General features: G+C 44.9%; 1 protein-coding gene across 1 annotated transcript in view; it reads right to left on the bottom strand.

Moving 5' to 3' along the window:
- acsf3 (acyl-CoA synthetase family member 3) overlaps positions 1 to 26,278 on the bottom strand; it is a 120,872-nt gene that overhangs the window by 6,694 nt on the left and 87,900 nt on the right. Inside the window, exons 6-7 of the mRNA XM_059993385.1 lie at positions 23,616 to 23,742; positions 5,319 to 5,453 (exon numbers count right to left, since the gene is read on the bottom strand). Coding sequence (XP_059849368.1) covers positions 5,319 to 5,453; positions 23,616 to 23,742 — 262 coding nt within the window. The remainder of the gene's footprint in view (positions 1 to 5,318; positions 5,454 to 23,615; positions 23,743 to 26,278) is intronic.

Genomic DNA, 26,278 nt, shown 5'->3' with positions numbered 1-26,278 from the left:
AATCCACGATAACTCACGCACATCCTCCCGTATACTTTAAATCATCTTTAGATTACTTATAATACCTAATACAACGTAAATGCTATGTAAAATAGTTGCTATGCTGCATTGTTTAGGGAATAATGACAAGAAAAAAAAGTCTATACATGCTCGAACAACAATTGCTGGAAGAACACTTCCGGGTTTTTGTGATTTGTGGTTGGTTAAATTCGCGGATAAGGAGGGTCGACTGTATATATACACACATACACACACAGGTTTCCCCTGCTATTCGAAGGTAGAGCGTTCCTATGAAACTGTTCGAAAGCCGAAATGGCATAAATTTTGAAAAACTGTAAATTTTAAAATACTGCGAAATGGCAGTTTGGAAAGCTCAAACAAATAAACAGAGGGTTACCTCAAGCAGAGAGGCCTGTGGGAAGCGGCCAGTGAAGGAGGGGAGATTTGAGGTTTTGACTCAAGAGATTCTGGCAGTTTTGGCAGTTGGACTGTGCAATCAAGTCAATCAAGATTTGAATAGCTCAGACTCAGCAGAAAGCAGCTGATTGGGCAATTGAGGTCAGGTGACCAAGCAGTTTGAAAAGCTCAAACAAATAAATAGAGGGTTATCTCAAGCGGAGTGGCCTGTGGAAAGCGGCCAGTGAAGGAGTAGAGATTTGAGGCTTTGACTCGAGAGGCTTCGATGAGAAGAGGTGGAGGACGAGCTTGTTCCCAGTTAGCCTTTACAATGCCTCCTGAGATGGTGATGTCCCTCTCCTGTGAGATGTGGCAGTCTTGGGGGAACTCCCCTCTCCTGCAGAGTCACATCTGCCAGAAGTGCTTGCAGCTGGGCGATCTGGAAGACCGTGTGAGGAATCTGGAGCAGCAGCTGGATGACCTTCGACTCATAAGGGAGAATGAGGCGGTCATAGATGAGAGCTACAGGGAGGTAGTCACACCTAGGCTGCCGGAAGCAGGTCACTGGGTGACAGTCCGAGGGGGGAAAGCGAAGGTGACTGGACAGGTAGTGCAGAGCACCCCTGTAGCCATTCCCCTGAATAATAAGTTTACCGTCCTGGATGCTGTTGGTGAGGATGACCGACCAGGGCCTCTGGCACTGAGTCTGGCCCTGTGGTGCAGAAGGGGGGACGGAGAAGAGGAGAGCTGTTGTCATTGGAGACTCTATAGTCAGGGGAGCAGACAGGAGATTTTGTGGACATGAGAAGGACACCTGCATGGTTTGTTGCCTCCCGGGTGCCAGGGTCCGGGATGACTCTGACCGGGTGCATGACATCCTGGTACGAGAGGGAAAGCAACCAGAAGTCGTGATACATGTTGGTACCAACGACATAGGCAGGAAGAGGGATGAGGTCCTGAAGTGAGTTTCGGGAACTAGGCAGAAGGCTGAAGAACAGGACCTCAAGGATGGCGTTCTCAGGATTGCTGCCAGTACTACGTGATAGTGATGGTGAGAATTGGAGGAGATGGCAGTTGAATGTGTGGCTGAGGAGTTGGTGCGGGGGACAGGGTTTTAGATTTTTGGACCATTGGAATCTCTTCCGGGGAAGGTGGGACCTGTACAGATTGGATGGGTTGCACCTGAACTCGAGGGGGAGCAATATCCTTGCAGGTAGGTTTGCTAGCATGGTTCAGGAGGGTTTAAACTAATTTGCAAGGGGGATGGGATCCGGAGCAATAGAGCAGTGAAAGAAGTGCATGGAGTAAAGCCAGATCTAACATCTAGAGAGGCTTTGAGGAAAGAGCAGCAGAATAAAGGGTGTAAAGGTAGTAAGGTAGAAGGGCTAAAGTGTGTGTACTTCAATGCAGGAAGCATCAGGAACAAAGGTGATGAACTGAGAGCTTGGATACATACATAGAATTATGATGTAGTGGCCATTACAGAGACTTGGCTGCCACCAGGTCAAGAATGGATTCTCAATATTCCTGGATTTTGGTGCTTTAAAAGGGATAGAGAGGGGGGAAAAGGGGAGGAGGGGTGGCATTACTGGTCAGTGATACTATTACAGCTGCAGAAAGGGTGGGTAATGTAGCAGGATGCTCTTTTGAGTCAGTATGGGTGGAAGTCAGGAACAGGAAGGGAGCAGTTACTCTACTGGGGGTATTCTATAGGCCCCCTGGTAGCAGCAGAGATACCGAGGAGCAGATTGGGAGGCAGATTTTGGAAAGGTGCAAAAATAACAGGTTTGTTATCATGGATGACTTTAACTTCCCTAATATTGATTGGCAATTGATTAGTTCCAAGGGTTTAGATGGGACAGAGTTTGTTAAGTGTGTCCAGGATGGATTCCTGTCACAGTATGTTGACAGGCCGACTAGGGGGAATGCCATACTAGATCTAGTATTAGGTAATGAACTGGGTCAAGTCACAGATCTGTCAGTGAGTGAGCATCTGGGGGACAGTGATCACTGCTCCCTGACCTTTAGCATTATCATGGAAAAGGATAGAATCAGAGAGGACAGGAAAATTTTTAATTGAGGAAGGGCAAATTATGAGGCTATAAAGCTAGAACTTGCGGGTGTGAATTGGGATGATGTTTTTCCAGGGAAATGTACTATGGACATGTGGTCGATGTTTAAGGATCTCTTGCAGGATGTTAGGGATAAATTTGTCCCGGTGAGGACGATAAAGAATAAACATGAGGAAATCTGCAGATGCTGGAGATTCAAACAACACATACAAAATGCTGGTGGAACACAGCAGGCCAGGCAGCATCTATAAGGAGAAGTACTGTCGACGTTTTGGGCTGAGACCCTTCGTCAGGATTGGTAGAGTGAAGGTACCATGGGTGACAAGTGAAGTGGAAAATCTAGTCAGGTGGAAGAAGGCAGCATACATGAGGTTTTGGAAGCAAGGATCAGATGGGTCTATTGAGGAATATAGGGTAGCAAGAAAGGAGCTTAAGAAGGGGCTGAGAAGAGCAAGAAGGGGGCATGAGAACGCCTTGGCGAGTAGGGTAAAGGAAAACCCCAAGGCATTCTTCAATTATGTGAAGAACAAAAGGATGACAGGAGTGAAGGTAGGACCGATTAGAGATAAAAGTGGGAAGATGTGCCTGGAGGCTGTGGAAGTGAGCGAGGTCCTCAATGAATACTTCTCTTCGGTATTCACCACTGAGAGGGAACTTGATGACGGTGAGGACAATATGAGTGAGGTTGATGTTTTGGAGCATGTTGATATTAAGGGAGAGGAGGTGTTAGGAGTTGTTAAAATACATTAGGTCAGATAAGTCCCCAGGGCCTGACGGAATATTCCCCAGGCTGCTCCACGAGGCAAGGGAAGAGATTGCTGAGCCTCTGGCTAGGATCTTTATGTCCTCGTTGTCCACGGGAATGGTACCAGAGGATTGGAGGGAGGCAAATGTTGTCCCCTTGTTCAAAAAAGGTAGGAGGGATAGTCCAGGTAATTATAGACCAGTGAGCCTTACGTCTGTGGTGGGAAAGCTGTTGGAAAAGATTCTTAGAGATAGGATCTATGGGCATTTAGAGAAACACGGTATGATCAGGGACAGTCAGCATGGCTTTGTGAAGGGCAGATTGTGCCTAACAAGCCTGATAGAATTCTTTGAGGAGGTGACCAGGCATATAGATGAGGGTAGTGCAGTGGATGTGATCTACATGGATTTTAGTAAGGCATTTGACAAGGTTCCACATGGTAGGCTTATTCAGAAAATCAGAAGGCATGGGATCCAGGGAAGTTTGGCCAGGTGGATTCAGAATTGGCTTGCCTGCAGAAGGCAGAGGGTCGTGGTGGAGGGAGTACATTCAGATTGAGGGTTGTGACTAGTGGTATCTCACAAGGATCTGTTCTAGGACCTCTACTTTTTGTGATTTTTATTTACAACCTGGATGTGGGGGTAGAAGGGTGGGTTGGCAAGTTTGCAGACGACACTAAGGTTGTGTAGATAGTGTAGAGGATTGTTGAAGATTGCAGAGAGACATTGATAGGATGCAGAAGTGGGCTGAGAAGTGGCAGATGGAGTTCAACCCGGAGAAGTGTGAGGTGCTACACTTTGGAAGGACAAACTCCAAGGCAGAGTACAAAGTAAATGGCAGGATACTTGGTAGTGTGGAGGAGCAGAGGGATCTGGGGGTAAATGTCCACAGATCCCTGAAAGTTGCCTCACAAGTAGATAGGGTAGATAAGAAAGCTTATGGGGTGTTAGCTTTCATAAGTCGAGTGATAGATCTTAAGAGATGCGATGTAATGATGCAGCTCTATAAAACTCTGGTTAGGCCACACTTGGAGTACTGTGTCTAGTTCTGGTCGCCTATATAGTTCCTAGCATAGGAAGGATGTGGAAGCATTGGAAAGGGTACAGAGGAGATTTACCAGGAAGCTGCCTGGTTTGGAGAGTTTGGATTATGATCAGAGATTAAGGGAGCTAGGGCTTTACTCTTTGGAGAGAAGGAGGATGAAAGGAGACATGATAGAGGTGTACAACATATTAAGAGTAATAGACAGAGTGGACAGCCAGCGCCTCTTCCCCAGGGCACCACTGCTCAATACAAGAGGACATGGCTTTAAGGTAAGGGGAGGGAAGTTCAAGGGGGATATTAGAGGAAGGCTTTTCACTCAGAGAGTGGTTGGTGCGTGGAATGCACTGCCTGAGTCAGTGGTGGAGGCAGATACACTAGTGAAGCTTAAGAGACTACTAGACAGGTATATGAAGGAATTTAAGGTGGGGGGTTATATGGGAGGCAGGGTTTGAGGGTCAGCACAACATTGTGGGCTGAAGGGCCTGTAATGTGCTGTACTATTCTATGTTCTACGTTCTAAATCGAAGAAGCAATTACCATTAATTTATATGGGGAAAATTTTTGAGCGTTCCCAGACCCAAAAAATAACCTATCAAATCAAACCAAATTACACACAAAACCTAAAATAACACTAACATAGTAAAAGCAGGAATGATATGATAAATATACACCCTATATAAAGTAGAAATATTGTATGCATGGTGTAGTTTCACTTATCATACTCGGGAAGACAGCGAGCCAAAATCGATTCGGAGAGGAAAAAAAATCAGCATTGACACGCATGTGCAAGTATACGCCTATGCACATACACGCATATGTACGTACGTGCGTGTGCACGTACACGCACGCACAAACAACTGCCTACACAAGGCTTCACGGTCATTGTAGTCTTTCCCAGGGTAAATGCACGTATAAAGCGGGCGTCTTTTTTTTGTAAAAGTGAAAATCCTCTTTTGTTAGTGAAAACAGGTAACTAATGTAGGTCTTTCGTAACAGTGAGTTGACGTAAATCGAATGTTCGAAAAACGGGCCACCTGTGTAAGGTTTAAGTTTATTCCAACCTGCAATATGAGGATGGCCCAAGAGGTGGCGCTCAACATCCAGTGCACTGATCTTGTATCCTCCACTCTTTATGATGTCCACTGAGGTTCGACCCAGAACCCAGTAAACACCGTCTCTGTAGCACACAGTGTCCCCTGCACAAAACAAACACAAACAGGTCATGTCAAATTTTCAAAAATCAGAGCCACCCTTAATGTCACAGGTTGGGAAAAAGAATGAATTAAGCAGCCCAGAGGCAAACGCCAGGCTGCCTGTTGGACACTGAACCTTTGATCAGTCCCTCAGACACAGCCAGAGGGAGGCTGACACACATAGTTCACCGAAGCAGATGTCTGCAGAAGCAGCTGCAGGCACACCATTGATATTTCCCTAAGCACAGCTGGCTGGCTAGCTTTTAACACACTGAGTGTGTTATTGTAAATGAACCCTGTTCAGCTGCAGACGTCTGAGTTGCGACATCACAAACAAATATGGAAAAGATTAATCAAATACGGAAGAGAGTAAGCAAATGACCTGAACCTAATCTGCAATATCTGGGCTGCTGTTAATCCCAAGGGAGTTCAGTGATTCCCACGTGCGCCACATTGCTGGAGGTTATTACAGCAACTTGTTGAACAATCACAGGGACAAGACACATTGAGGCAAATTGAGAGTGAATAAATCCCCAGGGCCTGACAACTGATGTGTTTGCTTGGGCCCTGTGGGGAATATATACCCTGGGGCTGACAACGTGTTCCCTCAGACACTGTGGGGAATATATACCCTGGGCCTGACAACGTGTTTCCTCAGACACTGTGGGGAATATATACCCTGGCCTGACAACTGATGTGTTTGCTTGGACCCTGTGGGGAATAAATACCCTGGGCCTGACAACGTGTTCCCTCAGACACTGTGGGGAATATATACCCTGGGCCTGACAACGTGTTCCCTCAGACACTGTGGGGAATATATACCCTGGGCCTGACAACGTGTTCCCTCAGACACTGTGGGGAATATATACCCTGGGCCTGACAACTGATGTGTTTGCTCGGACCCTGTGGGGAATAAATACCCTGGGCCTGACAACGTGTTCCCTCAGACACTGTGGGGAATATATACCCTGGGCCTGACAACGTGTTCCCTCAGACACTGTGGGGAATATATACCCTGGGCCTGACAACGTGTTCCCTCAGACACTGTGGGGAATATATACCCTGGGCCTGACATCGTGTTCCCTCAGACACTGTGGGGAATATATACCCTGGGCCTGATAACGTGTTCCCTCGGACCCTGTGGGGAATAAATCCCTAGTGCCTGATAACGTGTTCCCTCAGACACTGTGGGGAATAAATTTCTAGTGCCTGATAACGTGTTCCCTCGGACCCTGTGGGGAATACATCCCCAGGAACTGACTATGTGTTTGCTTGAACCCTGTGGGGAATAAATCCTCAGGGTTCAACAACGTGTTCCCTCGGACCCTGTGGGGAATATATCCCTAGTGCCTGACAACGTGTTCCCTCAGACACTGTGGGGAATATATCCCTAGTGCCTGATAACGTGTTCCCTCGGACCCTGTGGGGAATAAATCCCTAGTGCCTGATAACGTGTTCCCTCGGACCCTGTGGGGAATATATCCCTAGTGCCTGACAACATGTTCCCTCAGACACTGTGGGGAATAAATCCCTAGTGCCTGATAACGTGTTCCCTCGGACCCTGTGGGGAATACATCCCCAGGAACTGACTATGTGTTTGCTTGGGCCCTGTGGGGAATAAATCCTCAGGGTTCAACAGCATGTTCCCTCGGACCCTGTGGGAAATTGCACAGAACTGGTAGAGACACATAAAATACCCTGAAGTGATGTAGGATTGGAGGATAGTTCATGTTACATTTTTTAAAAAAGGCTTGAATAATATACTGGGAAATTATCGGCTAGTAAGCCTCATGTCAGTAGTGGATTAATTATTATCCACAAGGGTTTTGGCCGGAAACATCGACTATACTCTTTCCCATAGATGCTGCCTGACCCGATGAGTTCCTCCAGCATTTTATGTGTGTTGATAAATAACTAGACCTTGTCAAAGGCCTTACTAGAGTTCATGTAGACAATATTCACAGCCCACCTTTCATCAACTTTCCTGATAACCTCCTGAAAAACTCAATAAGGTTGATTTGACATGACCTACCACACAAGAGGTCATGTTGACAATCCCTAAACAGGCCTTGACTATGGACTTGCAGACATGTCCACCCGGGGTTTGGACCTATGGGCATCAACTTCCAGATTTGTCAATGACTGTTTTTGACCTCCGATGTTAACTCCAAGACTCACTGATCACAGGACTTTGAACTCAAAGTTCAAATTTCATTTATTATCAAAGTATGTAAACATTATATAACCCTGAGATTCATCTCCTCACAGGCTGCCACAAAACAAAGAAACCTCAAAGAACCCAGTGAAAACACAGTCGAACACCCAATGCACAGCGAAAAGAAACAAATCATGCAAACTATAAAAATGAGCACATAGCTTCAGAAATGAAGTTTTACAAAAGACACAAAGTTATTGCAGCCGGAGCAGGCCACAGCCTCAATTCATTGCAAAGCTGAGTAAACATTACAGGACTGTAGATGTAAAGCTAGACATCATTGCAACCGGGGCAGGCCACAGCCTCAGTTTAATGCAGAACAGCGAGCAGAACCAGCCCTCACCTCACCTCTGGTCCTGACACCCTGACCTTTTCAATCTGGCCTGGCGCTTAGGTCATCCAAATATCAGATCATTCTTCACTCTCAGAACATGATTCAACCGGATGTTTAAATCGATCAGACATTGGGCTTTCCTAGTTCTCAGGGAAAACACATCTCCACCTTAGTTGTGATTTGTCCCTGCCTCTGCCTTTGCTTGCCTTGACTAGGCCTTACCTGCACCTCTGTTAGCCCTGACCATTTCACATCTGAGCCTCTGCCTCTGCCACCATTCGCTTCACCATCGTTAACGTTGTTTGTCATCAATAAAACGTTATAAATAAGGTGTTCAGTAGTTTTGTTTTTTTGCTGCTAATAAGTAGTCACAGGGCATTACCAGCACCATCTTAAACCAGAACTCTGGGCCTTGAACGCTGGACACATGGACCTCTGGCCCTCAGGTCTGAGTGTGTGCTCCTCCAGGTCCTTGCCCTCGCTTCATCCTCGCTGTTGTCCATGCTGTTCTTCCCGTAATGCATGATGTCACCCCTTGTGCGCACTAGACTGCACCCACTGTGTGTCTGCCCCTTTCGCCAGTCCGTGCTGAACAATGTGTGGTCCAGAGCCACATGTGTCTAACAGGAAATGTACATGCTGAACTCCCAGAGCACAGCACAAGCTCCACAGTGGCCACAAGTTTCACACCTCACCTTTTGCTGAATGTAAGACTATAAGACACAGGAGGAAAATTAGGCTAATCAGCCCATCGAGTCTGCTCTGCAGCTCCATTCAATTTTCCAGTCCTCCTGGACTTTGCCAGAATCAAGTGATTCTTGAAAGATCATGTCCCTGTCCAAATTTCTCTTACATGTTGAAATTGAACTCACATCCACCACCTGCACTGGCGGTTCATTCCACACTCTCACCACTGTGAGTGCAGAAGATTCTCCTTAAAACATTTCACCTTTTACCCTAAGCCCATATCCTCTAGTTCTAGTCTCACCTAACCTCAGTGGTAAAAGCCTGCTTGCAATTACCCTATCTATACCTCTCTTTCAAATCAGATTCATTTATCATGTGTACATGGAAACATACAGTGAAATGCATCGTTTGTGTCAATGCCCAGCACACCAGAGGACAGCCCACATGTCCCCACAGATTCTGGCACTGACATAGCTTGTCCACCATGTTAGGTCCGTGAGTGTCAGGGAACAGGAGTGAATGCCATTGCCATTGCAAAGGAAAAAGTGCTAGACATACTCAAAGGTCTTGTGGGTAAGTTACCTGGACCAGATGGACTACAACCCACAGTCCCGAGATAGGTTGTTGAAGAGATGGCAGATACATTAGTTATGAATTTTTCAAGGATCACTTATTTATAGCATGGTTCTGGAGGACTGGAAAATTGCAAATGTCACTCCACTCTTTAAGAAGGGAGGGAGACAAAAGAAAGGAAATTATAGGCCAGTTAGCCTAACCTCAGTGCTTGAGAAAGTGTTCGAATCCATTATTAAGGATGAGGTTTTGAGGTGCTTGGAGACTAATGTTAAAATATGATAAAGTCTGCATGGCTTCTGTCCTTGCCTGAAAAACCTGTTAAGAGTTCTTTGAGTAAGTTATAAGCTGACAGGACAAGCGTTTGATAATGTGCCACACACAAAGCTGCCCAACAATTTTAAATCCCATGGCATTACAGGAAATGCGTGGATAGAGGAATGGCTGACAGGCAGGAGGCAGCATGTGGGAATAATGGGGTCACAAACAAGAGAAAATCTGCAGATGCTACAAATCCAAGCAACATGCACAAACTGGAGGAACTCAACAGGCTAGGCAGCATCTAGGAAAAGTACAGTCATCATTTTGGGCCAAAACCCTTCAACAGGACCGGAAAGGAAAGCTGGGGAGTAGATTTTAAAGATGGGGGGAGGGGAGAGAGAAACACCTGGTGATAGATGAAACCTGAAGGGGGAGGGATTAAGTGATGAGCTGGGAAGTTGGTGAAAGAGACAGAAGGTCATGGAAGAAAGAAAAGGGGGGAGGAGCACCAGAGGGAGGCAATGGGCGGGCAAGGAGATAAGGTGAGAGAGGGAAAAGGGGATGGAAAATGGTGAAGGGGGAGAGGCATTACTGGAAGTTGGAGAAATTAATGTTCATACCATAGGTTGGAGGCCAGCCAAACAGAATATAAGGTGTTGTTCCTCCAACCTAAGTGTGGCCTCATCACAATAATGTAGGACAATAGACAATAGGTGCAGAAGTAGATCATTCGGCCCTTCGAGCCTGCACCGCCATTTTGAGATCATGGCTGATCATTTACTATCAATACCCGGTTCCTGCCTTGTCACCATATCCCTTGATTCCCCTATCCATAAGATACCTATCTAGCTCCTTCTTGAAAGCATCCAGAGAATTGGCCTCCACTGCCTTCCGAGGCAGTGCATTCCAGACCCCCACAACTCTCTGGGAGAAGAAGTTTTTCCTTAACTCTGTCCTAAATGACCTACCCCTTATTCTCAAACCATGCCCTCTGGTACTGGACTCTCCCAGCATCTGGAACGTATTTCCTGCCTCTATCTTGTCCAATCCCTTAATAATCTTATATGTTGCAATATGAGGCCATGAATGATTTATCGGAGTGGGAATGAGAAGCGGAATTAAAATGGGTGGCCACTGGGAGGTGGACGGAGTGTAGTGCTCGGTGGGGGCTTTTTCTGTTGGCTGACAGTGACCAGTGGTGTTTCTCAGGGGTCAGTATTGGGACTATTACTTTTCACATTGTTTGTCAGTGACTTAGATTATGGAATTAACGGCTTTGTAGCAAAGTTTCCAGATGATACGAAGATGGGTGGAAAGGTAGGTGGTGCCGAGGAAGCAATGCGATTGCAGCAGGATTTAGACAAATTGGAAGAACGGGCAAAAAAAGATGGAACAAAGTGTCCGGAAATGTATGATAATGCATTTTTATAGAAGGAACAACAGTGCAGACTATTATCAATGACAGGTAAGGAGGAATTGTTTTAACAAGAGAGTAGTGAATCTGTGGAATGCTCTGCCACAGATCGTGGTGGAGGCCAAGTTTGTGGGTATATTTAAAGTGGTAGTTGATGTTTCATGATTGGTCAGGGCATCGAAGCATATGGCAAGAAGGCTAGTGTATGGAGTTGATTGGGATCGGGATCAGCCATGATGGAGCTGATGGGCTGAATGGCCTACTTCTACTCCTGTCTTATGGTCCTATAGATATGAAGAGGAGGGGTATAGACGGCTGTGGTCCAGGTGTGGGTAAATGGGAGTAGGCAGCATAACATTTTGGCAACACACACAAAATGCTGGTGGAACACAGCAGGCCAGGCAGCATCTATAAGGAGAAGCACTGTTGACGTTTTAGGTGACAAAGGGTCTCGGCCCGAAATGTCGACAGTGCTTCTCCTTATAGATACTGCCTGGCCTGCTGTGTTCCACCAGTATTTTGTGTGTGTTGTTTGAATTTCCAGCATCTGCAGATTTCCTCGTGTTAACATTTTGGCACTGACCAGATGGGCCAAATGGCCTATCTCTGTGTTGTAGTCAGAGGCTTTTTCCCAGGGCTGAAATGGCTAACACAAGGGGGCATAGTTTTAAGGTGCTTGGAAGTTGGGATGTCAGAGGTAAGTTTTTCCACACAGAGTGTTGGATGCGTGGAATACACTGCCAGTGAAGGTGGTAGAGACGGATACAATAGGGTCTTTTAAGAGACTCTTAAGATAGGTACATGGAGCTTAGAAAAATAGAAGGTGATTTGGTAGGATAATTCTAGGTAGTTTCTAGAGTAGGTTACATGGTCAGCACAACATTGTGGGCCAAAGGGCCTGTAATGTGCTGTAGATTTCTTATGTTCTATAGGACGTCGCTGTTGGTCGTGTTTTTTGCTGGCGTCACCTTGAATCCTTAGGAAAAGTTTTTGTTCCCAGTGTGATCTTCCTTTTCGCAGGGAGAAATTCCCATTCCCTGGGTGAAGTTTCCAATCCCAGGGAGAAGTTGCCGATACTAGGGAGAAGTTCCCATTCTCCAGGAGACGTTACCAATGCCAGGGAGAACCAATTGTTACTAACAATTTCTGAGCCTGAACCTGGTGCTGTGAGATCTGAGGTTCCTGTACATTCATCCCGGTGGCAGTGAGAAGCGAACACGATCTGAGTTATGGGGGTCCCTGATGATGGATGCTGCTTTCCTGCAACAATGCTTCCTGTGTATGTGTGTTGGTATTTAGGGGCATTGGTGTTTCCATACCCGGCTGTAATGCAGCCAGTCAAGATACTCTCCACAACACATCTATAGAAGTTCGTCAAAACTATAGACATCGTGTCGAATTATCACAAACTCCTAAGGAAGTAGAGGCGTTGCCATGCATACTTCGTAATTGCACTTACATGCTGGGCCCAGGACAGCTTCTCTGAAATGTTAACGTCGAGGAATTTAAAGTTGCTGACCGTCTCCATCTCTGATCCTCTGCAGTGGACTGGGTCATGGACCTCTGGTTTCTTCCTCCTAAAGTCAATAATTAGCTCCTTGGTCTTTCTGACATTGAGTGAGAGGTTGCAGTGGCACCACTCAGCAAGATTTTCAATTTCCCTCCAATATGCTGATTCATCACCACCTTTGCTTCCGCCAACAACAGCGGTATTTTTAGCAAATTTGAATATGGCATTGGATCTAGGCTTGGCCTCAGATTCATAAGTTTAAAGTAAGTACAGCAGGGCCAAAGCGCACAGCCTTGTGGTGCATTTCTGCCGAGGGAAATTGTGGAAGAGATGTTGCCTATCTGAAATGACTAGGGTCTGCAAGTGAGGAAATCAAGGATCAAGTGACCACAATGCTAGTTCCTTTACCACAGCACTGGAGAGGGATAGGAACACACAAGTTAGGAAAATACAAGAACACAAGAAATACGAGCAGGAGTAGGCCATCCAACCCATCGAACCTGCCCCACCATTCAATAAGATCATGGCAGATCTGTCCATAAACTCAGCTCCATCTACCTGCCTTTTCCCCATAACTCTTAATTCCTCTACTATGTATAAATCTATCTAATTGTATCATAAATATATTTAGTGAAGAAGCCTCAACTACTTCCCTGGGCAGAGAATTCCACAGATTCACCATTCTCTGGGAAAGAGTTTCTCCTCATCTCAGTCCTAAATCTTCTCTCCTGAATCTTGAGGCAATGTCCCCTAGTTCTAGTCTCACCTACCAATGGAAACAACTTTCCTACTTCTATCTTATCTATCCCTTTCAAAATTTTGTATGTTTCTATAAGATCCCTTCTCATTCTTCTGAATTCCAGAGAGTATAGTCCCAGGTGACTCAATCTCTCTTCATTGGTTAACCCCGTCATCTCCGGAATCAACCTGGTGAACCTCCTCTGCACTGCCTCCACAGCCAGTATATCCTTCCTCTAGAATGGAGACCAGAACTACACACAGTACTCCAGGTGCGGCCTCACCAGTACCCTGTATAGTTGCAGCATGACCTCCCTACTCAATAATTCAATCCCTCCAGCAATGGACGCCAACATTCCGCCTGCTTTCATAATAACCTGTTGTACTTGCAAGCCAATGTTTTGCGATTCATGAACAAGTTCCTTTGCACAATGGCATGCTGCAATCTTTCACCATTTAAATAATAATCTGCTCTTCTATTCCTTCCAAAGTGGATGATCTCACATTAACCAACTTTGTATTCCATCTGTCAGACCTTGGCCCACTCACTTAACCTCTCTATATCCCTCTGCAGACTCTCCACTATTCTGTACAATTTGCGTTTCCGCTCAGTTTAGTGTCATCAGCATATTCTGCCACGCTACGCTCAGTCCCCCATTCCCAGTCCCAATCATCAATGTAAATGGTAAACAGCTGCGGACCCAGCACTGACCCCTGCGGCACCCCACTCACCACCCACGGTCAACTGGAGAAATACCCATTTATACCAACTCTCTGCCTTCTACTGGTTAACCAATCCATTATCCATGTCAAAACACTTCCTTTGACTCCATGCATCCGTATCTTATTTGTAAGTCTCTTGTGCGGCACCTTATTGAACGCCTTCTGGAAATCCAAGTACACGATATACACCTGTTCCCCTCTATCCGCTGCATTCATTATGTCCTCTAGTAAGTTCGTCAAACAGGACCTTTTAAAAAGTGTTTAACTGGAGTAAGGGGAAATATGAGGCTATGATTCAACAGTGGCTAGATGGGAGATGCCAGAGAGTAGTGGTGGATAATTGTTTATCGGGATGGAGGCCGGTGACTAGCGGGGTGCCTCAGGGATCAGTTTTAGGCCCAATGTTGTTTGTAATATACATAAATGATCTGGATGATGGGGTGGTAAATTGGATTAGTAAGTATGCCGATGATACTAAGGTAGGAGGTGTTGTGGAAAATGAGGTGGATTTTCAAAGCTTGCAGGGAGATTTATGCCGGTTAGAAGAATGGGCTGAACGTTGGCAGATGGAGTTTAATGCTGAGAAGTGTGAGGTTCTACATTTTGGCAGGAATAATCCAAATAGAACATACAGAGTAAATGGTAGGGCATTGAGGAATGCAGAGGAACAGAGAGATCTAGGAATAACTGTGCATAGTTCCCTGAAAGTGGAGTCTCATGTAGATAGGGTGGTGAAGAGGGCTTTTGGAACGCTGGCCTTTATAAATCAAAGCATTGAGTACAGAAGTTGGGATGTAATGCTAAAGTTGTACAAGGCATTGGTAAGGCCAAATTTGGAATATTGTGTGCAGTTCTGGTCACCGAATTATAGGAAAGATATCAATAAATTAGAGAGTGCAGAAACGATTTACTAGGATGTTACCTGGGTTTCAGCAATTAAGTTACAGAGAAAGGTCGAACAAGTTAGGTCTTTATTCATTGGAGCGTAGAAGGTTGAGGGGGGATTTGATCGAAGTATTTAAAATTTTGAGAGGGATAGATAGAGTTGACGTGAACAGGCTGTTTCCATTGAGAGTAGGGGAGATTCAAACGAGAGGACATGATTTGAGAGTTAGGGGGCAGAAGTTTAAGGGAAACACGAGGGGGTATTTCTTTACTCAGAGAGTGATAGCTGTGTGGAATGAGCTTCCTGTAGAAGTAGTAGAGGCCAGTTCAGTTGTGTCATTTAAAGTAAAATTGGATAGGTATATGGACAGGAAAGGAGTGGAGGGTTATGGGCTGAGTGCGGGTAGGTGGGACTAGGTGAGATTAAGGGTTCGGCACGGACTAGGAGGGCCAAGATGGCCTGTTTCCGTGCTGTGATTGTTAAATGGTTATATGGTTATGGTTATCAGGCAGGAACTGAAGCATAAATTGGGAACAGATGTTTCCAAGAAAATGTATAGAAGAAATGTGGAAAATGTTCAGGGGATATTTGTGTGGAGTTCTGCATAGGTGTGTTCCACTGAGATAGAGAAAGGATGGTAGGGTACAGGAACTATGGTGTACAATGGCGGTTGTAAATCTAGTCAAGAAGAAAAGAAGAGCTTACGAAGGGTTCAAAAACTAGGTAATGATAGAGATCTAAAGATTATAAGGCTAGCAGCAGGGAGCTTAAGAAAGAAATTAGGAGAGCCAGAAGGGGCCATGAGAAGGCCTAGGCGGACAGGATTAAAGAAAACCCCAAGGCATTCTACAAGTATGTGAAGAGCAAAAGGATAAGATCTGAGAGAATAGGACCAATGAAGTGTGACAGTGGAAAAGTGTGTATGGAACCGGAGGTACTTAATGAGCACTTTGCTTCAGTAGTCACAACGGAAAAGGATCTTGGCGATTGTAGGGATGACTTGCAGTGGACTGAAAAGCTTGAGCACGTAGATATTAAGAGGATGTGCTGGAGGTTTTGGAAGGCATCGTTGGAAAAGTCGCCAGGACCAGACAAGGTGTACCCCAGGCTACTGTGGGAGGTGAGGGAGATTGCTGAGCCACTGGCGATGATCTTTGCATCATCAATGGGGATGGGAAAGGTTCTGGATGTTGTTCCCTTATTCAATAAAGGGAGTAGAGATTGCCCAGGAAATTATAGACCAGTGAATCTTATTTCAGTGGTTGGTAAGTTGATGGAGAAGATCCTGCAAGGCAGGGTTTAGGAACATTTGGAGTGGCATAATATGATCAGGAATAGTCAGAATGGCTTTGTGAAAGGCAGGTCGTGCCTTACGAGCCAGAATTAATTTTTTGAGGATATGACTAAACACATTGATGAAGGTAGAGCAGTGGATGTAGTGAATATGGATTTCAGCAAAGCATTTGACAAGATACCCCATGCAAGACTTAGTGAGAAAGTAAGGAGGCATGGAATCCAAGGAGACATTGCTTTGTGGATCCAGAACTGGCTTGCCCACAGAAGGCAAAGTGTGGTTGTAGATGGGTCATATTCTGCATGGAGGTCATATTCTGCACACCCGTGGTGTGCCTCAGGGATCTGTTCTGGGACCCTTACTCTTCGTGATTTTTATAATGACCTGAATGAAGAAGTGGAGGGTTGGGTTAGTATATTTGCTGATGACACAAAGGTTGGGTGTGTTGTACATAGTGTGGAGGGCTGTCAGAGGTTACAGCAGGATGTAACCTCTGACAGCAAAGCTGGGCTGAGAAGTGGCAAATGGAGTTCAACCCAGATAAGCATGAGGTAGTTGATAGGTCAACTATGATGGCAGAATACAGTATTAATGGTAAGACTCTTGGCAGTGTGGAGGATCTTGGGGTCCATGGGACACTCAAAGCTGTTGCACAGGTTGACTCTGTGGTTAAGAAAGCATGCAGTGCATTGGCCTTCATCAATCGTGGAATTGAGTTTAGGAGCTGAGAGGTAATGTTGCAGCTGGTCAGACCCCACTTGAAGTACTGTGTTCAGTTCTGGTCGCCTCACTATAGGAAGGATGTTCAGAGGAGACTTACAAGGATGTTGCCTAGATTGACGAGCATGCCTTATGAAAATAGGTTGAGTGAACTTGGCCTTTTTTCCCTGGAGCAATGGAGGATGAGAGGTGACGTGATAGAGGTGTATAAGATGATGAGAGGCATTGATCGTGTAGATAATCAGAGGCTTTTTCCCAGGGCTGGAATGGCTAGTACAAGAGGGCACAGTTTTAAGGTGCTTGGTAGTAGGTACAGAGGAGATGTCAGGGGTAAGAGACTCCTGGACAGGTACATGGATCTCAGAAAAATAGAGGGCTATGGGTAACCCTAGGTAATTTCTAAGGTAAGAACATGTTTGGCACAGCTTTGTGGGCCGAAAGGTCTGTATTGTGCTGCAGGTTTTCTATGTTTCTAAATTGCATAAGGAGGTATAGAGGCCAAGGTCTTGAAGCTTATTGATTAGTTTTGAGGGGATGATAGTATTGAATGGCGAGCTCTGGTGGATAAAGAGCATCCTGATGTATGCATCTTTGCTATCCACATGTTCCATGGTTGAGTGAAGAGGCAATGAAATGGCATCTGTTGTGAACCTGTTGCTGTGGTAGGCAAATTGACGTGGATCTCAGTTGCCTCTCAGGCAGGAGTTGATATGTTTCATCACCAAACTCTCAAAACGCTTCATTACTATTGATGCATACTAGAGAGAGAGACTTTGGAGACTTTGTGCAAGACTCCCAGAAGGTTTATTTACAGCTTGAGTCTGTGGTAAAGAAGACAATGCAGTTTTGGCATTTATTTCAAGGGCAACAGAATATAAAAACAAGGAGATAAAGCTGAGGCTTTATAAGACACTAGTCAGGCTGCACTTGGAGTATTGTCAACAGTTTTGGACCCCATATTTCAGAAAGGATGAGTTGTCATTGGAGAGAGTCCAGAGGAGGTTCATGAGGATGACTCTGAAAATGAAGGGGTTAACATATGAAGGTGTTTGACAGCTTTGGAGCTGAATTCACTGGAATTTAGAAAAATGGGGGGGGAGGGGGATCTCATTGAAACCTACTGAACGGTGAAAGGATGTGACACTCTCATAGGGTGGATGTGGAGAGGATGTTTCCTATGGTGGGGTATCCAAGACTGGAGGGCACAGCCTCGAAATTGAGGGGCAACCCTTTAGAACAGAAGTAAGGAGGATTTGTTTTTAGCCAGAGAGTAGTAAACCTGTGGAATGCTCCTCCACAGACTGCAGTGGAGGCCAAGTTCATGGGTGGAAGTTAATAGTTCCCTGATCGGTCAGGGCATCAAAGGATATCGCGAGAAGGCAGGTGTATGGGGTTGAGTAGGATCCAGGATTAAGCATGATGAAATGGCGGAGCAGACTCAATGGGCTGAATAGCTTAATTCTGCTCCTGTGACTTATGGTCTTATGCAGGCATCAGCTGCCTGCCTATTTTTATCAGTGTTGAAATCACGCTGCTACCGGAGAGGGACAAGACTGCCACTGTGCCCAGAGAACATTACCCAGGTTTTCTATATTTTGGGTATAAACCTGGACTGAAGACTTTAGTTCAATCTTATGTATTTTATATTCTTTGTTTTTGCCCCATCTTTCTTGTGTTTTTGTGTATGGGAGAGGGGGATTTTGTGGTCAATGTGCCTGTTCTGTTTTCGTGAGGGGAGGAAGGATTTGGGGGTTGGTGATTGTGCAGCCATTCTTTTCTTTCTTGGTTTTATGGCTATCTGGAGAAGAAGAATTTCAGAGTTGTGTACTTTGATAGTAAATGAACCTCTGAATCTAAGTGCTACTGGGCAATAGTCATTGAGGCAGGTTACCACATTCTTAGGCACCAGAATAATCGAAGCCTGCTTGAAGCAGGTGGGACCTCAGACTGATGAAGCGAGAGGTTAAAGATCTTAGTGAACACTGCAACCAGGTGATCAGCATGGGTCTTTAGTTCTCAGCCAGCTACTCAGTCTGTGCCTGATGCTTTCTGTGGGTTCACCCTCCTGAAGGATGCTCTCGTGTTGGCCTCAGGGACTGAAATTACAGCATCAGCGATGGCTGTGGGAATTTGTGATGGTTCCTCCATGTTTTAATGGGCAAAGTGAGCATAGAAGACATTGAGCTCATCAGGAAGCAAAGACCTGTTGTCACATATATCATTTAATTTCACTATACAAGAAATGATAGCATTCAATTTCTGCCACAGGTGTCATTGACTCAAGTTTAGTCCGGAATTGCCACTTCGCCTGTGAGGTGGCTTTCTGGAGACCGCACCTGGACCTCTTGTAGCTTTCCTGCTCACCAGACTTGAATGCCTCTGATCTGGCTCTCAGCACATTGCAGATCTCATGGTTCATCAGGGATTCCAGCTGGGGAATACCCCTGAATGATTTAGTGAGGGCACACGTCTCTACAACTTTTTATAAAGTCTGTGACAACTGTGGTATATTCATTCAGATCTACAGATGCGTCCTTAAACACAGCTCTGTCTACCAACTTGAAGCAATCCTGTACCACTCCTCTGCCTTCTGCAACCACCTCTTTGTTGTCCTAATCTCTGGAGCCTTGCTTTTTGTTTGTCTGCAGGTAGAAGAAGGACAGCCAAGTGATCAGGTTTCTCAAAATGCTCTCTGGGCCTGGAACAGTCAGCATTCCTCATCTTAGAATAGCTCTGGTCTCGTATGATGGGACATCTGGTGCTACAGGTTATATGTCGATGGTAATTGGGCAGGGTTTTCTTCAAATAAGCCTGGACCAAAGTTGCTAACCATGATTTAAAATGCTTTGTGATGTTCTGTTTCTTCTTTGGAGACAGCATCATGCAGAACCACAAGCGCCTGATTACAGTCGTACGATGGTGAAATGTAAACTGCGGTCAAGATCACACTGGAGAACGCTCTTGGTAAATAGAATGGACGATATTTGATCATTAGTTGTTCAAAGTTGAGGGAACTCAAGTACAACAAAACAGCCACAAGACCATAAGACATAGGAGTAGAACTAGGCCATTCTGCTGATCGAAGGTGCTTTGACATTCAGTCATGACTGATCCCAGATCCCACTCAATCCCCATACACCTGCCTTCTCACCATATTCTTTAATACCATAACCAATCAGGAAATGATCAACTTCCGCTTCAGATATACCAATGGACCTGGCCTCCACCACAGTCTGTGGCAGAACATTCCACAGGTTCACCATTCTCAGGCTAAAAAAAATTCCTCCTTACCTCTATTCTAACAGGTTGTCCCTCAATATTGTGGCTGTGCCCTCTAGTTCTGGACACCCCCACCATAGGAAACATCTTCTCCACATCCATCTTATGTAGTCCTGTCAACATTCGGTAGGTTTCAATGAGATCCCCCAGCATTTTTCTACATTCCAGTGAGTTCAAGCCCAAAGCTGCCAAATGCTCCTCATATGTTAACCCCTTCATTCCTGGAATCATCCGAGCATTCTCTGGACTCTCCAATGACAACACATCCTTTCTGAGATATGGGAACCTAAACTGTCAACAATAATCAAAGTGCAGCCTGATTGGTGTCTTATAAAAGCTCATTATGTCTTTGCTTACAAACATCTGCAAACTTTGCCACAAAGCCATCAATTCCATTATCTAATTTATTAACAAACAATGTGAAAAGTAGCGGTCCCAATACAGACCCATGAAGACCATTCTAGCAGCAAACCAGAAAAAAAATCCCCTTTATTCCTACTTACTGCCTCCTGCCTGCCAGCCATTCCGCTATCCATGCCTTTATCCTTTCTGTAATACCATAAGATTTTACCTTGTTAAGCAGCCTCTTGTATGGCACCTTATCAAATGCCTTTTGAAAATCCAAGTAAATGACATCCACTGCCTCTCCTTTGTCCACCTTGTTTGTTACTTCCTCAAAGAAATCTAACAGATTTGTCAGGTGCGATTTCCCTTCCTAGAAACCGTGCTGACTTTGACTTATTTTATCATTAGTCTCCAAGTACCCCAAAATCTCATCATTAATAATCGACACCAACACTTTTTCTATCACTGAGGTTAGGCTAACTGGCCTAAAATTTTCTCTCTGATGCCTTCCTCCCTTCTTAAAGAGTGGAGTAACTCTTCCAGTCCTCTGGGACCATGCCAGAATCAAGTGCTTCTTGAAGATCATGACCAATGTATCTGTTATCTCTTCAGCAACCTCTCTCAGGACTCTAGGACATAGTCCATCTGGTCCAAGTGACATATCCACTTTAAGACCTTTCAGTCTGTCTAGCACTTCTTCCTTTGTAATAGCAATGGCACTTTGTTCTACTCCATGACTCCTTTGGCACACTTCTAGTGTCTTCCACAGTGAAGACTGGCGCAAAGTACCTATTAAATTCATCCACCATTTCTTTGTCCCCCATTACTACCTCACCAGCATCAATTTCCAGTGGTCCAATCTCAACTCTCATCTCCCTTTTACTCTTAATACAACTGAAAAACTTTTGGTATCCTGCTAGTTTGCCCACATATTTCATCTTTCCCCTTCTTATAGCTTTTCTAGTTGCCTTTTGTTGGATTTTAAAAGCTTCCCAATCATCCAACTTTCCACTCAATTTTGCTACCTTTTATGCAGTCCTTACCTTCCCTTGTCAGTCACAGTTGCCTACCCTTGCCATTTGAGAACAACTTCTGTGGGACATATCTATCCTGTGCCTTGTGAACTGTTCCCAGAAACTTCAGCCACCTCTGCTCTGCTGTCATCCCTGCCAGTATTCTCCTCCAATCTACCTGGACAGCTTCTCTCTCATGTCTCTGTAATCCCCTTTATTCCATTGTGATACTGTTACAAGTGACTTACGCTTCTTTCTCTTAAACTGCAGTATGAATTCAATCATATTATGATCACTGCCTCCTCAGGGTTCTTTTATGTTAAGCTCCCTAATAAGATCTGTGTTATTATGCAACACCCAATCCAAGGTAGGGTCTCGGCCCAAAATGCCAACTGTACTCTTTTCCATAGATGCTGCCCGGCCTACTGAGTTCCTCCAGCATCGTGTGCATTGGTAGCCTTTCCCCTTGCAGTCTCAAGCACAATCTGCTCTAAAAAGCCGTCTCGTAGACATTCACCAAATTCCCTCTGTTGCAATTCTACACTGGAGCACCACAAAGAGTTTATCATGAAACACACATTTACACCTTTTGCCTTTTCTGAATCAGCAGTTCTGTCCATCCTGTGTATTGAGGAGCCTTCAGGTCTGATTGGCAGATCTGACATACTCTAAGTAAGCCATGTCTCAGTAAAACTCAGAACATAACAATTTCTCATTTCCCTTTGATACAGCAATCTTGCCATGACTGCACATTTTTTCTCCAGTAACTGCACTTTTGCTAATAAGATGCTGGGTAGAAGGGATCTCATCCATCTGCATTTCAGACTGGTTTGGAGCCCCCACCTTTTCAGAATCAGAATTAGATTTAATATCACCTGCATACACTGTGAAATTTGTCAACTTAGCAGCAGCAGTACAATGTAATCAACTGATGAATATAGAAAAAATGAATTACAGTAAGTATATATGATTATTAAATAGTTAAATTAAAAATAATACTGCAAAAGCAGAAATAATTTGCACAGAAATGTGATATGATGTTTGTGGGTTCAATGTCCGTTTAGAAATTGAATGACAGAGGGGAAGAAACTGTTCCTGAATCGCTGAGTATGCGCCTTAAGGCTTCTGTATCTCCTTGCTGACAGTACCAATAAGAGGGCATGTCCTGAGGCTCCTTCATAATGGACGCCATCTTTTTGAGGCTCCATTTCTTGAAGATGTCTTGGATACTAATACCATGACTAATTTTACAACTTTCTGAATCTTCTTTCGATCCTGCCTCACTTCAGCCACAGTGATGAATCTTTGTCTGCTTAAAGGTGCCGTACCTGCCTAGTTGAGAGGTAAGTCAGACAAGTCCTTATGATGATCGTGAAATTTGTAGATCATTAAGTTGATTTAAAAGTATGGGAAATTACATGCTACAGATTCCAGTGAGAATAATTCAAAAAAGGTACAGTATATTTAAAAGCATTGCATGTATTCCACGGAAGGGTGCCATGGTTCACTGGCTTCACCTTGGTGGTGGTGATTTTTCTGTGCAAACTCCTGTAGGTGTCTGCAAGTATCTGTTTCCACAGAACTGGAACCTAAATTTGAGGCTTTAGACAGACACATGAATATGAAGAGAATGGGGGATATAGATGATACACAGGAGGACATTTAGTTTAAATTGGCACCGAGGCTGGCACAACATCATGAGCCAAATAGCATGTTCAATGCTGTACTGCTCTGTTTGATTTAGGGAGCAAGTACAGGAGCCTGAAGACACACACTGAGTGGTTCAGGAACAGCTACCTCCCCTCCACCATCAGATTTCTGAATGGACAATGAACCCATGGGCACTACCTCACTATTTGTTTCACTCTCTTCTTACACTACTTATTTATTTTTTTGCATGCATATTATAATTTTAGTTTTTATTATGTACTGCAATGTACTCCTGCTGCAAAACAACTTTCATGGCACACACAGTGATATTAAACCTGACTCTGATTCAAATTCCTCCAATCCAGTAACATTGCTACAGCACAACCACATCCTTCCTGGCGACCAGAACTGCACACATACTCTGAGTGCAATCTATCCAGTGTTCCGTTTAGTTACATGTTCTGAATCCTCAGGGGATTATTCAATGGAAGGACTGAGTTGTAAAGATAAGTCTATACAAAACCTGTCTTGAACCAGCCGTCTGATGTAAATGATTCTGCGGTTTCTTTTGTCTTGTTCCAATATTCTCGGAATAGTGATGGTCCTTTAACTAGCAGCTCTCCATCCTTGCCTTCGAATCCAGGTTTCACCTGTTAAAACAAAACTGTGTCAACTCAAAACTGCCAGAGTTGAATGCTGAGTTCGGGAGTACAGGAAGATGAAGGCATGCAGTTCAATCAGTCTTGTCTGCAACACGTGACTTAAACCCACTCCACAACACAATCCCAGACTGTGTGAGAGAGGTCCTTGTCCACCAGGATGATGGACTGACTCCTAGGATGACGGCTTTATCATATGGCGAGAGATTAAACAGACTAGGTCTGTACTATCTGTGGTTAAACAGAATGAGAGATGATCACATTGAAATGCACAAAATTCCCAACAGAATGAGACATGAACACATTGAAATAAGACCATAAGATACAGGAGCAGAAATAGGCCATTGGGTCCATTGAGTCTGCTCCGCCATTCAATCATGGGCTGATCCAATTCTTCCAGTCATCCTCACTCCTCTGCCTTCACTCCAAACCCTTTGATGCCCTGGCTAATCAAGAACCTATCTATCTTTGCCTTAAATGCACTCAATAACTTGGCCTCCACAGCCACTTGTGGTAACAAATTCCACAGGTTAACCACCCTCTGACTAAAGTAATTTCTCCGCATCTCTGTTCTAAATAGATGTCCTTCAACCATGAAGTCGTGCCCTCTTGTCCTGGACTCTCCTACCATGGGAAATAACTTTGCCATATCAAATCTGATCAGGCCTTTTAACATTCAGAATGTTTCTAAAAGATCCCCCCTCATTTTCCTGAATGCCTTGTTAATGAGAGAGGTCGGGGAGAATGGACAGACTGGGTAAGCTGACAGAAAGGCGATACTAACTCAAATAACTATGCATAACAATAGTGGTGTGAAGAAAAGGGTCTCTGAATCCACAATATGTTGAACTTAAAAGTGTATGGGCTACAGCAGCAGAAGACCACGAACATAGACTCACTGACCACTTCATTCAGTAAAAGAAGTACCTAATAAACTGGCTACTAAGTGCACTCAGCGCTGCATTTAAAGCCTGGATCTCCACCGCAGCAACACTGAGTAGCTCACCCCTACCTGCTTGCTGATAATATCCAGATCCCAAGAAATCAATACAGGTGTCCCCAGCTTTACGACTGATCACTTTACGCCACTTCACTTTTTCAAAAGAACTACAATAGTCACCTGTTGTTGCATTACAAAGAGGATTTTCGCTTTTACGAAAAATTTTCCCATATAAATGAATGATTCTTTGCTTTACACCATTTTGGCTTAAGAAAGGTTTCATAGGAATGCTCTGCCTTTGTAAAGGGGGGACGCCTGTAATCAAAACATCTGCAAACATGTTACACTCTCAGACACGTTGCATTTAGTTGGGTATTTGTTAATGTTGTTGTACTCTCCGAGATGCTGCCTTTAGGTGGGTATTTGCTAATGTTGAATACTCTGTTGAATACTCCGAGAGATGCTGCCTTGTCATTTCGATCATAACTGCTGGTATAGTACATAGTAAAAAAGAGACAACGTTTTTCAGGACCATGGTGTTACATGACACAGTACAAAAACTAGACTGAACTACGTAAAAAAACAGAGAAAGCTACACTAGACTACAGACCTACACAGGACTGCGTAAAGTGCACAAAAACAGTGCAGGCATTACAATAAATAATAAACAGGACAACAGGGCAAGGTGTCAGTCCAGGCTCTGGGTATTGAGGAGTCTGATAGCTCAGGGGAAGAAACTGTTACACAGTCTGGTCGCGAGAGCCCGAATGTTTCGGAGCCTTCTCCCAATCGGCAGGAGGAAGAAGAGATTGTATGAGGGGAGCATGGGGTCCTTCATAATGCTGTTTCCTTTGCGGATGCAGCGTGTAGTGTAAATGTCCGTGATGGCGGGAAGAGAGACCCCAATGATCTTCTCAGCTGACCTCACTACCCGCTGCAGGGTCTTGCGATCTGAGATGGTGCAATTTCCGAACCAGGCAGTGATGCAGCTGCTCAAGATGCTCTCAATACAACCCCTATAGAATGTGATGAGGATGGGGGGGGGGGGGGTGGGAGATGGACTTTCCTCAGCCTTCACAGAAAGCAGAGAAGCTGCAGGGCTTTCTTTGCTATGGAGCTGGTGTTGAGGGACCAGGTGAGATTCTCCGCCAGGTGAACACCAAGAAATTTGGTGCTCTTAACAATCTCTACCGAGGAGCCATCGATATTCAGCGGGGAGTGGTCGCTCCATGCCCTCCTGAAGTTAACAACCATCTCTTTTGTTTTGTTCACATTAAGAGACAGGTTGTTGGCTCTGCACCAGTCCGTTAGCTGCTGCACCTCCTCTCTGTAAGCTGACTTGTCGTTCTTGATGATGAGACCCACCACGGTCGTGTCATCGGCGAACTTGATGATGTGGTTCGAGCTGTGTGTTGCAGCACAGTTGTGGGTCAGCAGAGTGAACAGCAGTGGACTGAGCACACAGCCCTGGGGAGCCCCCGTGCTCAGTGTGATGGTGTTGGAGATGCTGCTCCCGATCCAGACTGACTGAGGTCTCCCAGTCAGGAAGTCTAGGATCCAGTTGCAGAGGGAGATGTTCAGGCCCAG

Source organism: Hypanus sabinus, chromosome 17 (assembly GCF_030144855.1).
Source record: "Hypanus sabinus isolate sHypSab1 chromosome 17, sHypSab1.hap1, whole genome shotgun sequence".
NCBI lineage: Eukaryota > Metazoa > Chordata > Chondrichthyes > Myliobatiformes > Dasyatidae > Hypanus > Hypanus sabinus.
The sequence above is the reverse complement of the archived record's forward strand: the minus strand, read 5'-3'. Positions and strand labels throughout refer to the sequence as shown.